This window comes from Bos grunniens, chromosome 5 (assembly GCF_055505025.1).
Source record: "Bos grunniens cultivar Pamir isolate PY7600 chromosome 5, Bosgru_T2T1.0, whole genome shotgun sequence".
NCBI classification, from domain to species: domain Eukaryota; kingdom Metazoa; phylum Chordata; class Mammalia; order Artiodactyla; family Bovidae; genus Bos; species Bos grunniens.
In genome coordinates, this window is record NC_141169.1 from 27,906,787 (window position 1) to 27,926,446 (window position 19,660).

The following is a 19,660-nucleotide window of genomic DNA, read 5'->3' on the forward strand; positions in this document are numbered from 1 at the left end:
AAGATGATGAATGGGGTCTTTGAGCTGACTCCATCAGCCAACTGGTCCCACATTCTGCCCTCCCTTGCTTCTAGATCCAGAAATCACCTGCTGCTGGTCTAGGATGGTGGTAGAGGGGCTTGGTCTGAGACTCCTCTCCATATGCATCCCCTCTTCTTCGCAAGCTTCACACTTGCTGCATATCTGACCTTCATTGCTCCCACAGGTCAGATATTTTATCTTCACATGTGTTTCCCATGACAGCAGCACCTCTCAGCTCAAGAGACAAGCTGGCTTAAGGGATGATTTGGCAGAGGTGGTGCCAGAGTGGATCCTTGTGGGGTCAGTGTACCTCTCAGCCCTCTATCCTCTCCAACCTAAGCCCTCCTCTGGATATTTCTTTGAAGTATCACAGACATGCCATGGAGTGGTGGCAGTCTGCATGCAGGGAGGGACTCAGGTCACCTGGAAAATGTTGTCTGGTCCTTAGCCTGGTGTCACAGAGCTCAGTAGCTCCTGACCCTCTGGTATCAAACCCCCATTCATCCTGCTGGATCAGGTGCTGTTTGAGTTCCCTGAGAGCCTTGAGGAAACCCATGGAGGGAGGAGAGCTCCAGTCCTTTGTCAACTGAGGCGTTTGGATGATTAAGCCAAGAAAGCAAAGTCACTTTGGTCCGGGGGATTATTTTTGAGGTGTGTTTGCAAAGTGCAAGTAACTTATTGCCTGGGAGGCAAACCAAACCCAAGATGACTCTCAGCTAATTGCTTGCCTCTCCTTCTTCCAAGCCAAACTCCTTGGTATATAAAGACCAGTCTCCTCTGTTGTCCCCATCCTCTGTCCTCATCCCTCTTGCAGCTCCTGCTAAGTGATTGCTAGCTTGCCTTTGAGCTCTCTCACCATGAACAGACAAGTCTGCAAGAAATCCATCAGTGGAGGGAGCCAGGGCTTCTCTGTCTGCTCTGCCATGGTCCCCTGCAGCAGCAGCAGGATGAGCTGTGTGGCCCGCTCTGGAGGAGCTGGCACAGGGGTCTGTGGGTCCCGGAGCAGAGCAGGCGGCTTTGGCAGTGGCAGTCTCTACAACCTGGGTGGCAATAAGAGCATCTCCATCAGCGTGGCTGGCTCCTGGGCTGGTGGCTTTGGGGGAGGGCGCAGCAGCTGCATCAGTGGCTATGGAGGTGATTATGGAGGTGGTTATGGGGGTAGCATTTGTGGAGTCAGAGGAATGGGCAGTGGTTATGGAGGGGTTGGTGGCTTTGGAGGGACTAGTAGCTTTGGTGGGCCTGGTAGCTATGGCTCTAGTGTCTGCCCTGGGGGAATCCAGGAAGTGACCATCAACCAGAGCCTCCTGCAGCCCCTCAGTGTGGAGATCGATCCCCAGATTGGGCAAGTAAAGGCCCAGGAGAGGGAGCAGATCAAGATCCTCAACAACAAGTTCGCCTCATTCATGGACAAAGTGAGGGCAAAGCCCAGAGGTGTCCTGGAGGGGTTGGGCTGCCCAGGGGGATGGTATAGGAAGAAGCCCATGGGACCTGCCAGGCTTAGAGGCAGGGGCTCCAGCTTCTTGTGCTGGTTCTACCTTGGCCCCCACAGGACAGTCAGTATGCCTCTCTTGCTCTGCAGGCCCTGTTTTCCCAGTTGTGAAATGGAGAAGGGTTTCATCTCCTGATTTTCTTCTTTGGATAGGGCCCAGGAAAGTGAAGTGAGAGTCCAGGAATGCTCTTAGCTCTTTTTAAGAAAGGGGCATTAACCACGAAATTATTATAGCTAACTTTCAGTGACTCTTGAGGAGCAATTGCTTGGTAATCCAAACTAGCTGACAACCAAACCTGTATTAGGAGGAATCTCAGGACTGCCTCTCGGTGATGAGTAGTGACAATTGACTTACCTTCTAGATGATGCTATGCTTCAGCCCACATTACACCAAGCTGTCCATACTCGGGCCGGGAAACGTATGCTTGATGTGAAGGAAAGAGCCTGGGATTTGAAGTTAAACTGAAGTTAGCTGGAAGCTGAGTAACTGAAAGGGGAAACAATTAAGGAGAATAAGAAAAATTTAGCAAAAGTTAAACCTTGTTGACTATTTTCCCTGCTTGAAGGGAGGTAAAAAAGCTTTCCTTTAAAAGATGATGAGAAACACCTTCGTCTGTGCAGGTCTCCTTTAGGCGTATGCTGAAGGATTCCAATAGACTTGATGAGGGCTGGGTTTGTCTCTTAGTTTTGTCACTTAGTAGTCACCTTACTTTGGGCAACTTATTTAAGCACATGGAGCCTCAGTTTCCTTATCTACAAAATGGGGACAACACCCTTTATAGGTAGTTGTATGGGAGGGTTAAATGAGATAGACTATGTGAAAACAGCATTCAGGAAGCACTCAATGTATCTCTTCCTCCTTTTCTAAACCCTCATCCTTCTAAAATTCCTGAAAAAACAGGCTCTTGAAGATTGGATGACCGGGTTGAGTTTCCACATATGGAACCCTTTGGGTTGGATGGCCCCACCTGCCCAACTCAAGAAGCTGACTCTTTCTGTACCTCCCCTGCTACAGGTGCGGTTCCTGGAACAGCAGAACAAGGTCCTAGAAACCAAATGGGACCTGCTCCAGCAGTGGACTGCGGGCTTGGGCTCCAGCTTGGGCTCCGGAGGCCTGGAGCCTTTATTTGAAAGCTGCATCAACTGCCTGCGCAGGCAGCTGGATTCGGCTCTGGCAGAGAAGGGAAATCTGGAAGGAGAGCTAAGGAACATGCAGGACCTGGTGGAAGACTTAAGAAAGAAGTGAGGGCCCCAGCTGAGGAGTTTCCCCTCTTGGGATTAGCAGGGAGGTGTGGTCCCAACTGAGGATTTTTAACTGTTCCTGACTGTACCTTCAGTCAGGACTTGTGGATGGATTTATTGAGTATGTGAGAGGGTTGAGGACTGAGACTTCCAAGTGGCTGATGATGCCAGATTTGTCACTCTCCAGGCAGGGCCCTTCTACACCAGCCCAGATGGATGAGAGAGTCCTCCCAGAGTTCAAAGTCCTTCAGACTGGAGGGCCCTCCACACTTTACTGTACCAAGGCAGCACCCTGGAAACCCATCAAAAATGCAAATTCCCCTGCTCTGGTCCTAGATTCTGAACTGGTGGGTGGGGCAGGTCCCAGGTTCCAGGCAGACTGCTGTAAAGTGCTCTTCCAATGTGTCCAGCCCAGTCCCATTTCTGCAGCTTCAGTCAGCTCTCTCTTGCGTGTTTGTAATTATGGCTGACATCCTCTGAGGTCTGCAAGAGGTAAACAGGACCTCTCAAGATGGGAAGGGGGGTCCAGACATCCCTAGGGGTCAGGACCTGCAAGAAGGGGAAAGCCTGTTCTGGGGAGGCCCCATTCCACTCCATATGCACAAGCTTGTGGGCACCTGCTCAGATTAATGAAAAGAGAAACAGAGAAAACAGAGGTTGAAACAGCCAGCCTGAGCAAATACCTCTCTGGGCTTATCTGCCCACGTGCTTCGTGATGTCTCTAGAGCTGGGCTCCTCGAAGCCTTCCCCTCCCCTGCCTGGCACTCCTTGGCATGTCACTCAGACCTAGAAGGAGGTGGTCAAGGCAGTGGCCTGAGCTCCAAAAGGCCTCTAGGCAGGACTGGCTACATCAGTTTGGGGGTTCAGTGTGAAATGAAAACTCAGGGCCCTTGTCAAAAAATTATTAAGAATTTAAAGACTGGGTCAACAGAGCTTTAAACCAAACATAAGGACCTTCTGAACCCAGGGCTCTGTATAACTGCACGGGTTGCACACCCTTGAAGCTGGTCCCGTCCCTTGGTGAGGAGATTCTGCCTGAGTTCTTTTTTTGTTTTTTCCAACTTCTGAAATATGAATGTCCAAACATGTGGCTCTTTCTGTCCCAGGTATGAAGATGAGATCAACAAGCCTACTGCTGCAGAGAATGAGTTTGTGGGGCTCAAGAAGGTGAGGAATCTGGGACAATGGGGACCTTGGCTCCCTTTCTGGGTGTGGACCCCCCAGGAGGGAGAGCAGAGCCAACTTCTCTGGGGCCCTGTGACCCTATGCTCTGTGGGCTGTTTACATCTTTTCTTGCATTTTTGGGGAATGAGGAGTTTGATGAAGGAAGCTGCTCTGAGTATGTTGCTGGTGGAGATGACATCTTATAATGTGACCGATGAGCTGATTGGTGATGTGAAATAATAATGCAGGCTTTATCTATAGCATTGAATCAAGGTTTTCAGCCTACAAGTGTACCCTGGATGTTATTAATAAAAACAATCAGCAAATACTGATAGCTTGTGTCAGCCAGTCATCATAAGGATGAAGTTGTGAGAAGAATGCCTTCCTTTCTCTTCAAGAGGCTGGGTTTTTGGTCCTACCTAACCAAAGTCACATATTGGATAAATGTGATTTTGCTACCCTTACTCCGTACCTGGCTGATGGGGTGTATGTTTTGTCAAAGCATTGGGATTTGATTGGCCAAGGCAATTAAAAGGAAGAAAACCACTTTTCCTTTCTTTCAAAAAAGAGAAGTCATAATTAGAAAGAGGAATGGGGGCGGGGCAAAGAAGAACAATGAAGACTCAGAACAGCGCTGTGGGTGGAGGGGAACAGACGGTCACCTTCTTCTGGGTTTCTGACTGCCCTCCTCCCTTCCTTTTTTTCAGGACGTGGATGCAGCCTTCATGAACAAGGTGGAGCTTCAAGCCAAGGTGGACGGCCTGACAGATGAACTCAACTCTCTGAGGACCCTCTATGAGACAGTGATTCCTTGGTCGTCCAAGCCCCAGAGCCTTCTCGCATCTTTCCAAGCATGCTTCCCAAGTGTGACATCAGGGGACAGTCACGTGGCAGGATGGGGCTTCCTAGGTGGCTCAGTGGTAAAGAATCTGCCTGCAATGCAGGAGATGCGGGTTTGATACCTGGGTAGGGAAGACGCCCTGGAGAAGGGCATGGCAACCCACTCTGGTATTCTTGCCTGGAGAATCCCATGGACAGAGGAGCCTGGAGGGCTACAGTCCATGCAGTCACCAAGAGTCAGATGCAACTGAGCGACTGGGCACATGCACGCACATGGCAGGACACTCACGAAACCAGCAGTAGGGCTCAGACCTCAGCTCTACTCCACCCAGGGAATGCCAACTTAACTCCTCATGGTTGCCTGGACCTGGTTCACAGGACCAGGGTCCCTCTCTGTCCCCTACTTACCCTTTGTAGTTGCCTCTAACCCTCTGGCTCCTAACCCAGTACCACAGTGAGCTCTTCCAGAGGACCCCTCCTTACTGCAGTCCCCTGGAAACCCACCCAGTAGGGTTCACTGACTGATACTTTCAGGCCAACAATCTTATTATATAGGTGTTGTTCCTTTTTTCTTTTGTTTTATTGTATGATATCCTTTTGGCTGTAGCTGGGCCTGAAATGGAAGCTGGTATTTCTAACTCTCCCACTCCTGGCCCCCTTGTTGTGGGGGTAGAAGACTCGTGGACTTCTTTATTCTCAGCATCTCTTGAGGCCAGGAGAGGTGAAAGTGAGCTCCATGTTTCCCACAGGAACTGACCCAGATGCAGAATCACCTTAATGACATGTCCGTGGTCCTGTCCATGGACAACAACCGTTGCCTGGACTTGGACAGCATCATCAGTGAGGTCAAGGCCCAGTACGAGGACATTGCCCAGAAGAGCAAGGCCGAGGCCGAGGCCCTGTACCAGACCAAGGTGGGAGCTCTCCTCTGTTCCCACACTCTAGCTGGAGGTCCGCTGACCTCCATCAAAAGCGCTCCAACAGTTTGCAAAGTTGTGATGATGGGTTTCTCTTCTGTCAGCTTGGAGAGCTGGAGAACAAGGCTGGAAGGCATGGGGATGACCTGAAGAACACCAAGAACGAGATCATGGAGCTCAACCGGATGATCCCGAGGCTGCGGGCTGAGATTGAGAATGTCAAGAAGCAGGTGGGTCTGGGCTGAGTGGAAAGTCCTGGAGGTCTTCTGGGCCCTGGGGAGGAGGAGAAGCAACAGCTGGACTTCTGCCACAGGCCTTCTCAGTTCTTTTGTGGTTGCCTGTGGGACAACCTGGTCTCTGGGACACTCTGTTCTCCTCGATTCTCCTCCCCGAGGTTGGGCTTCTCAGAAGGCTCCCTAAAGAGAGACAGTTGTCCATTCTGGTTTGCCCAGCAGCAAATCTTCCAACTGTAAGGGTGGTCTTAAACACTCAGCTCTCAGTAGGATCTGCCCTCAATGAGCTATTTATCACTCACTTCATGTAACCTTGAAGACTAATTTGTATCACTAGAATGAAGTGATTATAACAATCTTAAAAAAAAAGAACCACTTACCAGACTACCTCCACCTTAACCAGCAAATCGGTGTTCCTTTTCTTGATGAGACATGAGTTAATTTAAAAGGGCCGAAGAAGACTGAACCAACTTTGAAACTGACTTCTGTTTTCTGAGTATGCGCCACTGAATTTCTAAGAAGGGGAGGAAGGGAAAGGGAGGAATTTCTTGGATGGGTAAGAGATGTTGGAAAGATCAGCTGTTTGCTTTCCGGTCACTAGGCTAAACAGTCTCTTAACTCCCTCTTTCCTAGAATGCCAACCTGCAGAACGCTATTGCTGATGCTGAGCAGCGTGGGGAGCTGGCCCTCAAGGATGCCAAAGCCAAGATCCAAGAACTGCAGGACGCCCTTCAGCAGGCCAAGGATGACCTGGCTCAGCTGGTGCGTGACTACCAGGAGTTGATGAATATCAAACTGGCCTTGGATGTGGAGATCGCTACCTACCGCAAGCTGCTGGAGAGTGAGGAGTGCAGGTGAGGGGCTGTGGGGTCATTATCCTCCAGAAGTGAGTTCAGAGTGACCTTTGATAGTGGAGAAAGGGAACAAGGTTATAGGGAGAGGACAATAGGTAAGGAATCTCCTGAATGACAGAGTTGAGGATTCAGGCCCCACTCTCTCTCTCTCTATATATATATATATACATATATGTATATACAGACAATCAAACTTATCTCACACTTTGATTTACCTTAGACATCAATATTGCATTACATATCTCTGTTGGGCGACAGGGGATGAGATAGTTGGATAGAATCACTGACTCAATGGACATGAGTTTGAGTAAACTCCAGGAGATAGCAAAGGACAGGGAAGCCTGGTGTGCTGCAGTCCATGGGGTCGCAAAGAGTCAGACACGACTGAGTGACTAAACACCTCTGTTGAGCCTCACTGTATGCAGGTGGAAGGGAAAGTCCTTTGGGCTTATAATAAAAGTTATAGTGCTGTCCACTGGACGTTTCTCGGATGATGACAATGGCCTATATCTGTGCTATCTAATATAGTAGCCCTTGGCCACTTGAGCACACGAAACCTGGCGCGTGCAGCTGAGTTTTATATTTAATTTAATTTAAATAAAATAGCTTCAGGTGGGGAGTGGTTACCATGCTGGACAGCTCAGTATAGACAGTCCTAGAACACCTGCATCCCTGAGGCTGAGTCTATATGGGAAGGTGGCTGATACATACATACTCTGGAAAAATAACACAATAGCAAGTAGCAGATAAGGGCTCAGCGAGTGGATGTCAAATGCCAAAGGGGTGTCAAGAATTGAAAGATCCTTCTAATGACTAGCTGCTCCATGAATCCTGTGTTCAGAGCCTCTGTCTTCAGGCAGCTCCCAATCTGATGGAGGAAGCAGAACTCACATGTGAGAAGAAAACTTAAGGATTTCTTACGTCTCTAAGAAAAGGAGTGAGAGTGCAGATGGTGCTGCATGCATTGGGAAGTGTGGGATGAGCAAGGAGACAGCGACACCAGTGGGGGCCACAGTGGCAAGGCGTGTGGACACGTTCCGTGTTTGCTCAAACATGTGGTCATGCCTGTTCCGTGAACAAGAATGAGGCACAGGAAGATGGGGAGAGTGGGCAGGACATTTCCATCATGTGTTGAGTGTCAGCCCCTCTCACATATTATCCTTCTTGAATAACCATTACTGCCACCACCACCCCAGGAGGGCTCACTGGGGAAGGCTTCCCGGAAGAAGAGCTGTAGGAATAAGAAAGCCAGGCCTGGGTGAAGGAGGGGAAGGGCATAGCTAAGGTGGGAAGATGGTCTCAGCAGCGGAGGAGAGGTGAGGATGGGCTAATCAAGGGGGTGTTGAGTGATGAGTAGTGTGTCTGGAAGATAATCTTGGAAATTAGTGAAAGATGATGGGAAGATGGAGAGATGGTGATTGGTGGAGCTGCTGGAAGCCTTACTTCCCTGCAGCAGCCCCTTTTCCTGGGGAGATCTGTGTCTGGAAACAGACTCAGAATAGCCTTTCTTCTTTTGGGAGCTGGCCCCTACAAGGGCAAAAGGGAGGACATGGCTCCCAGGGTTATGAACCCTGAGCTCTTCATCTAAGGACTCATTGCAGAAATAATCCTCATCTCCTCTTGCTTTTTTAGAATGTCTGGAGAGTGTCAGAGCGCTGTGTGCATTTGTAAGTAGCCTTTCAAAACTTTCTCCCTGGGATGCAGAAAGGGCAACTAGAAACATCCTGACTGACATTTGGGTGGGAGAGCCTGACCCATGCAAGGCGGCCAGGCCACCAAAGTGTCCAGGGTCTCAGGCAATGGCCACACTACTCTGCTCCTAGTGGAACTTGACCAACTGGCAGGCCAGAGCTGAAGCCCCTGTGGTCCCAGGGAATTCCTTAGGTTGGAGAACCAGAAATTCCTATGGATACTTCTGGCTCTTATTCCTGGGGAAGGGAACCAGAGGGCCAGGGCTCACTCCTGCTGTTTACCCACTGAGGCCTCAGAGAAGTTGAGTAACTTTCTCTGAGTCACACAGCCAAGCAGGGTTGGGGTACAGGCCCAGGGCCTGAGCCTGAGTCCAGTGCTTGTTTTCCTTAGCGGTGGTCAGCAACGTCACCAGCACAGGCACCAGCCCTGGTGGAGGCCGTGGGGGATTTGGAGGGGTCACTGGTGGCAGTGGCAGTGGCTACAGAGGCGGCGGTGGCAGCTACAGAGGAGTCAGCGGCGGCAGCGGTGGGGGCAGAGGCAGCGGCGGGGGCTCCCCGGCCTGCAGCAATGGGAGCAGCGGCTCTGTGAACCAGAGCTGCGTCCAGAGCTCAGGAAGCACTGGCTACAGGTCTGGCGGTGGGGGCGGCACCACCCTCTGCTTCACTCAGACCACCAGCTCAAACCAGCTTTGCAAGTGATCCTTTGTTGGGGGGGAGAGCAATCTCCATGCCCACTGGTTTCCCCTCAGCTTGGGACAGTACTCCCCTCTCTGCTTGGCATGGACAAATGCCAGCCCCAACCTTGCTTTTCCTCAAGCTCCTGGGAGAAGCGGTTGAACTTCCTGGCTCCTCCATCCCCAAGACCTCTCCTAGGCCTGGGAGGTCCAGCTGCTAGTCTGGGATGATGATGCCCTAGATGCACTTTTGTAAAGGCCCCTGACTTTGGACAGCAACACCTCAGCCCAGACAAGTGTGGGTCTTCCCAGCCTGGCCTGTTCCCTCCCTGGGCCATCTCTCTTGGGAGTTGATGGTCTGAGGCTGGAATGTTTCAGCCCCTGCCTGAGGAGGGCAGTGCAGTGGGGCTGCTGCTAGAGGGTAAATGGTTAAGATCTCTGGACCGTTGGTTCTCAGGGTTCCCGCCCCACATCTGGACATCATATCCTGACTCACCTCTGGCACCTTAATTCCCTGAGCTGTGGATTCTCTGCTGATGGTTGTTGTACTTTCTTTTCCCAATAAATTGCACTGTATTTCATATTCTGGTATTTGGCTTTCAAGGAGTCACAGAATAAACCAAGGTCCAAGAATAGATGGAAATCAGGTATGGATGGTGATTTCTTAGGTTAGTAGTGGGTGTAAAGGACACTGCATAGTCTTGGCTTCTCCTCTATCCATTTGGTTGTGTTCTTGTGATAGGACTGGTCAAGAGTATGTTGCTTCAGTGGGGACTGCCCACTCCCAAGGAGGCCTTCCCACCCGCCCTTTTGTCCCCACTGGGCCTCTGAGACCCAGTCTTGGTAAAGGAGTGTTTTGCAGTTCATCGATGTAATAGATTCCAGTGGGATTTGGTTCCTTCCAGGTAAGAGGCAAGGGTTTCCCTGGTGGTTCAGATGGTAAAGAATCAGCCTGCAACGTGGGAGACCCAGGTTTGATCTCGGGGTCAGGAAGATCCCCTGGTGAAGGGAATGGCAACCCACTCCAGTATTCTTGCCTGGAGAATTCTATGAACAGAAGAACCTCATCCATGGGGTTGCAAAGAGTCAGACATAACTGAGACACTAACACTTTCACTTTCTTTCAGGTAAGAGGCAGGAGTGCTACACTAGTGAGGCTCACACCAGATAGATGTAAAATTATGAGTGGGAAAGGTGAGTGTTTACCCTTCCACCAACATTTCCCAGTCATTCTCAGAAAGCTGAATCGCAAACCCAGGAAGGATCAGGGTAATAAGAGAGCCACTGATGGAAACCAGAGAGACTGAGAGAGTCCGTGGAGATGGCAATTAGAGTCTCATTCCTTTCCCCACCTGCCAAACCAATCCCTTCTGCAGGTCTTTGAGTGTGATAAAACTCTGGTTTGTAAGTCACTGTAAGTCATGCATTACCACCCAGAAGTGAGATCAGAGCTGGACTAATAAGGCAATGGTACATTTGTCTGATGGTCCAAGATTACCAGGAGATTGCTCAAGATTCATGTTCTACAGCCTGATGTGATCTCCTGTGTTCACCCCAAGTATAGCAGCTCTGGAGAAGGAGATATTTCAAAGTTCCTACACTTGAGAGTTCAGTAAATCTATGCCCATCTTTTTAAGGTCTACAGGCAGGAGGTAGCTCTCTTTCCCATTTATCCCTGGCACAGCTCTGGGGATTTTGGGAGCAGGGCAGGCCATTCTGGATTACTGCCCTTACCGGCCCTTTAGAGACATTCCAAGAAACTTCACTAATCTTAGGAAAACACCCCAGATGCTCTGCTCCATGTGTTGCTTAGTTTACTGAAAAGAGTCCTGGATTAAACCAGCTTTTCACTACACTGGAGCAGCAGGGTTGAGGGTAGCCACTGCAGTCTCTCTTTTTAAACTTTTAATTTTGTATTGGGTTATAGCCAGTTAACAAAACACTGTGGTAGTTTCAGGTGAGCGGCAAAGGGACTCAGCCATACATATATGTGTATCCATTCCACCCCCACCAAACTCCCATCCCATCCAGGCTGCTGCATAACACTGAACAGAGTTCCATGAGTCTCTGTAGTCTCTTTATCCATCTGCTCCATGTGTGGAAATCTTGGTGTGGTGTGCTGTCTCAGGGCCCTGCACAGGGTGTGGGGCACTGAGTAAAAGTTTGGTGGTCAGTTGAAAGAATGAATTGAAATGAATAAGAACAGACTTCCCTCCTCCCAGGAAGATGGGATAGATCACACTGCAAGGCAGGATGGAGCTGAAAGTTACAGGGAGGACCTAGGATCCTCTTGTGAACTCTTTCGAGAAGAGTTGGCAGAGGGGGCTCTTGAGGGAGGTAGTGAAAGACTGGGAGAGGAAGCCTGGAGCTGGCCTGGGAGGAAGACAGAGTTTTTAAATAGAGTTTAAACTACTATTTTTTTTTTTCTATCTAGAGGTGTGATATACATGTTTTCTGGTCTGTAATATTCTACCAAACATTTTCCTAAACCAAACCTAGATGGAAGATCAAAAATCAAAGCTCCCTTCTTTCTCTGGCTGGGTTAGACCAGTGGAACTTGATTTTGATAGGAAGAAGAATAGGCTTGGGAGTGCAGAACTTGAAGAATCACATTTTTACCAAACCTATGCTCAACGCAGGACTTCCCAGGTGGTGATAGTGGTAAAGAATTTGCCTGCCAATGCAGGAGACATAAGAGATGCAGGTTCGATCCCTGGGTTGGGAAGATCCCCTGGAGGAGGGCAGGGCAACCCATTCCAGTATTCCTGCCTGAAGAACCCCATGGACAGAGGAGCCTGGCGGGCTACAGTCCACAGGGTTGCAAAGAGTTAGGCATGACTGAAGTGACTTACTACCACAACCGCCACCATTCCCAACCCAACCTGAAACTAACCAACTGATTTATACAGAAGGATTTTAAGTGAACTTGCACAAATACACTTAATATACTATAGAAAAGGATGTCTTTTAGTCTATTTACAGAGTATAGCATATATTCATTGGCATCAGGGAAAGTAGTAACACCAGGGAACAACATCATACTGGTAACACCACTAACACCATCATAGCACTAACACCTAAAAATGACAAGCACTTAATACTTAGATTTGAACTGGTTAATCACAGAAATTCTAAGATCAAATCTAATAGATGAATTAGAATATTCATCTACAATTTTTTCTCCAAAAACTATTCTAGAAAAAAAGAGGTTTCTCTTAAAACATGGAGTCTATATCAGAACTAGAAGACAGTGATAGAAGAACTGCAAACCCAAGACTAGGAAGTTGATTCTCACATGCAGCTTTTGGATAAAGGAAATCTTTTCCAGTCTATTTCCACAACCAAAACTAGTTCTAATTTCCCCATGATGGCAGGCAGAAAATAGAGTTTCAGAACTCTAAAGACAGGTGCAGATATTCTAACACCCTACGTAAGTACTGCCCAAATCATAAAAGATCCCACACAGGGGGCCACTGCATGAAAGGTTTACCCAAGTGAAGGAGCTATGAGTACCTCAAAGGTTCAGGCAAAGCCCGCCTGTGGTGTTTGGTATTGGGACATGGTATTATTCCACTTTGTTGACACAGGAATATATATGCTGGGGTAGGGGCCTTCCAGGTGGAATGCTTGACACAGCCTTGCTCCAGAGCAGCCAGACTCTCAAAAGCACAATGAGAAGTTATTCCCTTTAGCAGGGATTATTGAATGGAAAAGTGTTTCAGAAAGAGCAGAAGTCCTGGGAGAGTCAGGTAATTATCTTTTTGACCCATTAATATCTAAAATTAACAAAATGCTGCAGAACAGAGCTAGTCTCTTCAAGATGTACTCTCTTGTCATTGCGAACAGAAGCCTCTTCCAGATGATTTGGCTCATGGTATCAGAAGGCTTCCACTGCCTGGACGGAGGAGGTGGTGCTTCGTGTTGTTCTGGGAAGCTGATTTGCACAAGGAAGTCACCACCAAACCACTGCATAAATCCAGTCGTCGGCCTTCTTTTTCTGTTCTATACTCTAGAAACATCTCTTTAAATGCCGGAAAGTCTGTGCATGTGAGCATGTTGAATACGTCATGAACCATTTCATCATTATGGTGCTTTAACGTTCTGGTGAAAATTGCCATGTTGTATCCGGGTATCCGCTCCAGGAGCTGATTTTCAATATACTTTTCTATGGAAGAAAGGTTTTTGTTAAAAATTGCCGGGTAGGTGAGTTTATTCTCTTCCGTGTTTTTAAATTCCTGGTAGTATCTGTCCATGAAATTTCTCTTCAGTACTTGGAATTCAGCATCCATGATCATGTCCTCCCTAGAGCCAACCACAGCATCAAATTCAGCTTCAGCGGTGGAAGAAGTGGATACTGCGAGACTCTCTTCCTCCAAGACTTCGGTCACTTCCGCTATATCCATTCCATGCCCTTTCACCAGTCTGGGGCCCAGCCGAGTCTGGGTTGGCGCAGCGTACCCCGGAACTCTATGCCCCATCCACCACTCTGGACTTGGCTCCCATTACTGACCTCCGGAACCACGCCCTGCTTCCTGTAACCAAGGCTGACATCATTCTTAATGACTGAGCAATATTCCGTTATATGCTTGTAGCATAGCACTTTGATGCATATGTTATTTCTATTATTTTCCAGTGTAATAAACATTGCTGCAATGAACACATATCTCTGAGCACTCATCCATTCATTCTTTAAGATACCTTCCTAGATGTGGAATTGCTAGGCCACTTTAAAATTTTGATTTATATTGTCAGACTTCTGTCTAGAAACATTGTGCCAATTGATACTTTTATAAGTAATATACGATTTCTTGTTTCTCCAGTCTTATGATCACTTTGTGATATTTTTGAATTTTCCACTGTTTTTTTCAGGTTTTATTTTCATCTCTTTGATTAGTAATGAAGTTGAACATTATAAATCTGCTTATTCTTTAACTTTCACTTTCTGTGAATTTTTTCTTCTTTTGTTTAATCCATTTTCTCTTTGGGTGCATATTTTGTTTTTCTTATTAATCTGCTTGTCTGAGGCAAGGACTCCAACAGCACTTGAGCCACTCAGGAGTCCAGAATCCCAGAAACATTCATCATTGAGCCATAATTAGTTATCTGTGGGGATTCTGAGAATAGCTGGGGTGAGGTCAGGAAGATAGAACCTAGTTCCGGGAGAGGGAGGTCAGAGGAGGCTAACAGGATTGCAGGAAACTGGGACCAAGTTGGTGGAAGGGCCACCTCCAAAATCATGCCTGCAGTGGTAGATGAGGAGTGGGGTGAGGCTAAGAGAAAGATAAGCAGGAATCAGCTTTGAAGGGATTAGGGGTCTGTAGTAGATAGCTCCCTACGCCAATCCTGCTTCATTCCCTCCCTCACAACATTAATCCTAAGGGCACTCCCCATATGTTTTCTGCCCACAAATCCATCTCAGAGTTTGCTTCCCAGGAATCTGATGTGGGATGGGGCATTGGGTTTGCCTGGGATATGGATGGGGAGGGTGCTTATCTTCTAGTAAGAATTGGTTCTCCAGGAAGGGTGGAGAAGACTCTGAGATCCTTGAAGGGGTGAAGGACCAGGGACATATACCAAAGAATTCGTTAGAAAGTTCTGTAGGGATTCAGAGGGGAGTAGGTTTCCTTGGCTTGCTGCTATACAATTGACAGCAGAGGTTGATGTGCTAATTGAATCAGTTTCTCTATCCTTCCTCCTACCTTTCTTGTACATTCTGGACATTCTTTCTCCCACTGGCTGAGTTTCTGAGAACCCCACTCTGATGCCCAAGGTCACTGAAATAATGTCTGGCTAGCTGACAGAGAAAAATGCCTAACTGTTTTCTCTGTTTCCAGGCTGCTAGGGAGAGCAATTAGCAAATGTGTGCACTAGAGCTCCATAACCCCTCCCACCATTAACACTAGTCATTTGGTTGTTTCAAGTCAAGCATTCTGCCTTATTAAAGATGTGGTTTCTCACAGTCAAGGCCAGCACAGTTCATATTTAAATGTTCTTTAATTTATTTCATTCACTTTTTTGCTTGAGAAACTGATAATTAAGATGCAGGGTCTTAGCCAGCCAACAATAATCCTTTGTGATGGAAGTACAAATAAAATCTAGGACTTAAGGTATTTCTAATAGTTTGTTTCAGCTTTCCATAATTATTGCCCATCTCCAGGGATAAACACCTTTCCCTGGGCACATGCACACATACTTTGACTCAGCTGTCCTTTGGGCATAAACTTTCTCCTTCCTTGTAGATATGCAGATGAGTTTAACAAGTGCTGAGGCTAAGAATGACTTCATGGTTGTGAAGAAGGTGAGCAGGGTGGTGGGGTTATATAAGGAGGAGATGGGACAAGCAAAGGGAAAATGGCGGTCCTTTCTCAGAGACTGAGACTGGATGACACTTTCTCAGAAGGATTTCCAAGTGTTGCCCTGTAGTTGATGACCGGAACCCAGGACTATGGAGACCATCACCAGCAGTGACCAGCAGTCATGCATCAAATATTGAGACTGGGACTTGATAGATGATGCAGAAACTCTCCCTACCCTTAGCCACACCTCTCTGCAATAGTTTTTTTTTTTCTCCCAGGATTGATGACACTATGATCTCATCTGCCAGGAAGCTAAAGCCCAGATAGACATTGTCAAGCTAGGAGTTTGTCCCTGAGGCCACCCCCATCCGATTAGTTTCTTTAGTTCCCTTGCCCATGAACTCTGCCCTGCCTCCCCTCACCTCTCTGGTTTCTCATCTCCATTAAAATGCAATACATAATGATGCATTTAGCTCTATGAGCTTGATACAATAAAAGGGACCCATGATGTTTGCTAAATTAGAGGGCAGCACACAGGAAATGTGGCCTGCAGGAAGTTATATTAGCAGTTGTGTGTGGAGTGAGTGAGAGAGAGAAGGGGTGCTGAGGGAGTCTTTGGGGTTAAGTCAACTGTGTCAGACTTTGTAATATGTCCAACTGCCATGATGTGCGTCACTCTTTCTGGATCCATCTCACGGCAGGCCACACCCCCAGACTGGCACATCTTACATACTGGCTTCAGGGTTCAGTCATGGCCAAGAATTCCAAATGGCTCAGTAATAGCCAACTGGTTAACTTCAGTGCCCAGCCTGGCCACCTCCAGGGCAGCCTTTCCTTACCTCCCTCTTGGATCTTTGGGCCAGAGTGGTGGGAGAATGTGGTCAAAAGCAGCTGCTATATCCTCATTCCCTGTGGTTCAATGGCAGCCATCCCTCCTCCTGGCAAGACTTTGGCTACAACACTTGGACCTCCTTTTCCCCTCATATCCTGAGATTTCAAGTTTCTGGAAAAACAGTAAATGAAGTAAAATTTTATTTAGTAATTTTTACCTGCCCAGACATTGTTTTGAGAATTCCATGTGTAACTCACTGTCTTTTTTTTTAACTTTTAAATTTTGTATCAGGATACAGCCAATTAACAAACAATGCTGTGATAGTTCCAGGTGAACAGTGAAGGGACTCAGATATGCATATATATACATATGTATATGTGGGTGCATATATATACATGTATCCATTCAGGAGTTTAGAATGGACACATACACACTGCTATATCTCAAATTGATAGCCAACAAGGAACTACTGTATAGCACACGGAACTCTGCTCAATGTTATGTGGCAGCCTGGATTGGAGGGGAATTTGGGGGCTAACTCATTTAGTCTTCATAATGGTCCCATGAAGTAGGTGTGTTTATCCACATTTTACACTGAGGGAAAGGCGACACAGAGAGGTAAAGTTCACACTGTGGTAAAGGTCACAGTTAGCAGGTGGTAGAGCCAGGGTTTGAACAAGTGTTGTTGGACCCCAGAATCCCTACTTATAACCTCTGTGCTTTATTAATAACACATATGGAGTTTTACTTCTTCACAATAAGTTTGGGCAGTGGGGTGTCTCTGATTTTTGATGGCAGCGTGCATGCATGCATGTTGAGTCGTGTCCAACTGTTTGCGATCCCATGGACTATACCTGCCAGGCAAACACACATCTCTAGCGTCTCCTGCACTGGCAGGCAGACTCTTTACTACTGCACCACTTGGGAATCCTTTTGATGACAGTTGTTATTTAGTCTCTAAGTCATGTCTGACTCTTTTGTGACCCCACGGACTGTAGCCTGCCAGGCTCTGCAGAGGCCTACTTTTATTCAGAGCTCTGCTCTGTCCTTGGTTCTGAAATCTGGTCCAGCTGCCTAGGGGACTCTTCTGTTTTGGGAGGCTGATGCTCACCATTGCTCCCTTATAAACTTGACTTCTCCCAGCCCCTCCGTTAGCTCGGATCTGCTCACAGATTTTCTGCTTAAAATCAAATAAAGTCTGTTCCAAAGCTCAACTTTAAAATAGTCCCAGACTTTGTCCATTTTGTTATGTTTACTTTAAGACAAAAACAAAAACACCCAAAAGACTCTCTCTCACAGTTCTTATGGATAATAAAACTTAAATAATTCAGCACATTTTATTTTTTGTTTCATCTGCTAGGGAATATTTATCATGGGGTGATTAGAATCCTTTTTTAAAACTTAGATTATGATTTTTAATTGAATTCCTTTATTATTGGGATGAGAGGGTTTTAAAAATAAAAAGCTAATCTTCTCTTGTTTGAGGCTAGGATCACACTGAGCAACACTAGAAACAGGCAGACCAGAAGAAGAGAGCAATTAAAAATATTAGCTATTAGTTTTTATGTTGAGTGCATATTAAAAAGCAGAGACACCAAGTTGCTGACAAAAGTCCATATAGTCAAAGCTATGGTTTTTCCAGTAGTCACGTATGGATATGAGAGTTGGACCATAAAGAAGGCTGAGTGCTGAAGAATCGATGCTTTTGAACTGTGATGCTGGAGAAGACTCTTGAGAGTCCCTTGGACTGCAAGGAGATCAAACCAGTCAATCCTAAAGGAAATCAATCCTGAATATTCATTAGAAGGACTGGTGCTAAAGCTGAAGCTCCAATACTTTGGCCACCTGATGTAAAGTGATAACTCATTAGAAAAGATTCTGATGCTGGGAAAGACAGAAGGCAGGAGGAGAAGGGGACGACAGAGGATGAGACGGTTGGATGGCATCACTAACTCCATGGACATGAACAGGCTCTGGGAGATGGTGGTGGACAGGGAAGCCTGGTGTGCTGCAGTCCATGGGGTTGCAAAGAATTGGATACGACTGAGCGACTGAACAACAACAGCAACAATGTGGTAATAAAAATAAAATCTGTCTCTCAGGGATGTTTCAAGGAATACATGAAAAGCACTTTATAGAATGAGCGATATTCATACAGCTATTGTACTACAGATATGGAAATTTTGATTAGCAACTAGATTACAAACTCTTTAAAGAGAGGGACTATGTCATATACTGTTCATATGTTGCTTAATACTGGATAGAAAATGTGCACTTCATAGCACTTGTTGATTGATGAACTGACTAAATAATTGAATGCATGCTAGAGTTGGCACAGCTCCCAGAACAAGGTAAGTACTCAATAAATCTATGATATTACCATCATTATTTTTAGAGTTACTGCTGTTCATTGATTTCTGAAGAATCAGACTCTTAAGGCTAGAAATGACTTCAGAGGCCATAAAGAGGAGCCCCATTTAGATACTGGAGTCCTCTCCAAAACCAGTTCTCTAACTGGTGATCCACCCTCCTGGGTGGGGTCCTTCTCTCTCTCACAGAAGATGCTAAGCTTTGTCCTACCTCGTAAATTCTACCCATTGGTTCAAGGTTTCTCCTCTGTGACCATGGGGAGCAAGTCTCCCTGTGCATGAGAATCTCCACATGTTTGGGGATGGTTGTCTCTTTATCATATTCCTTCTCCAAGCTGAACACTTCCATTTCCTCCTATGCTTTGGCATGCTCCCTCCCAGGCTGCATGTCACACTCTGGATATAGGGAATACAGCCCAACCCGCTAGATGAGGATTAACTAGCTCACGAAAAGCGTGAACATGGGGACTAATTTTTGTGCATCCTCCAACCTTGCAGGTGAGTCTAGCAGCCCTTTCCTGCTGCTGAGTCATCCTGAGCTGGCGCCACTTTATAAAAGCTATTGTGAATCTCCCCAGGCTGAACCATACAGCTTGTTTTGTTTTAATACATCTAAGGTTTTGATTTACATTAATCTCTGTTAAATCTTTCTTGTTAGATTTGGCTCGAGCCCCAAACTGTCAAATTATTTTTGGATTTTGATCTTACCACCCAACTTCTTATTACAGTGGCCAGGTTCAGGCAAATTACAAATTTGAGTTATACACAATAATGTCCTCATTTGGGTGTACTTGGAAGGGAAACTGCTACTTAAAGCAAAAATTGCTTGTGTATTATAGAGAAGAAAAGTGTTATATTTAGTCTTATGTGAAGTAGCTATTTAAAAATCTTTTTCTTATGGGAAATTTCAAACAAATTTCAAAATTCCTCTTATGAAAATGAGAGTAGTATAATCAGTGCTTCTGGACCCTTCACCCAGGTCAACAGTCAACTCATTATCTTGTTTTATCTTTGTTCTACCCACTGCTCTTACCCCTC

The 19,660-nt window shown here is 46.7% G+C and overlaps 1 protein-coding gene and 1 pseudogene across 2 annotated transcripts; one reads left to right on the forward strand and one right to left on the reverse strand.

The window, feature by feature from the left end:
• Positions 1–878: 878 nt before the first annotated feature.
• Positions 879–9,212, forward strand: LOC147371534 (keratin, type II cytoskeletal 2 oral-like). Its single transcript, XM_086399338.1, has 9 exons — positions 879–1,433; positions 2,526–2,752; positions 3,859–3,919; positions 4,624–4,719; positions 5,506–5,670; positions 5,778–5,903; positions 6,540–6,760; positions 8,393–8,427; positions 8,843–9,212. The coding sequence occupies exons 1-9, from the start codon at positions 879–881 to the stop codon at positions 9,148–9,150; spliced, it is 1,794 nt and encodes a 597-aa protein (XP_086255464.1). The 3' UTR covers positions 9,151–9,212.
• A 3,588-nt stretch (positions 9,213–12,800) lies between these two features.
• LOC147371535 (ADP-ribosylation factor-like protein 2-binding protein pseudogene) lies at positions 12,801–16,405 on the reverse strand (annotated as a pseudogene). Its single transcript, XR_015163632.1, has one exon. The product of XR_015163632.1 is annotated as an ADP-ribosylation factor-like protein 2-binding protein pseudogene (transcript).
• Positions 16,406–19,660: the final 3,255 nt, after the last annotated feature.

What these genes read in the sequence shown, in the direction of transcription:
- LOC147371534 (XM_086399338.1), top strand. Translation starts at nt 879, where the DNA reads ATGAACAGACAAGTCTGCAAGAAATCCATCAGTGGAGGGAGCCAGGGC. An exon ending in TCGCCTCATTCATGGACAAA is followed by an intron (nt 1,434 to 2,525) that starts GTGAGGGCAAAG and finishes CCCCTGCTACAG; the next exon opens with GTGCGGTTCCTGGAACAGCA. An exon ending in CTGGAGAGTGAGGAGTGCAG is followed by an intron (nt 6,761 to 8,392) that starts GTGAGGGGCTGT and finishes TTGCTTTTTTAG; the next exon opens with AATGTCTGGAGAGTGTCAGA.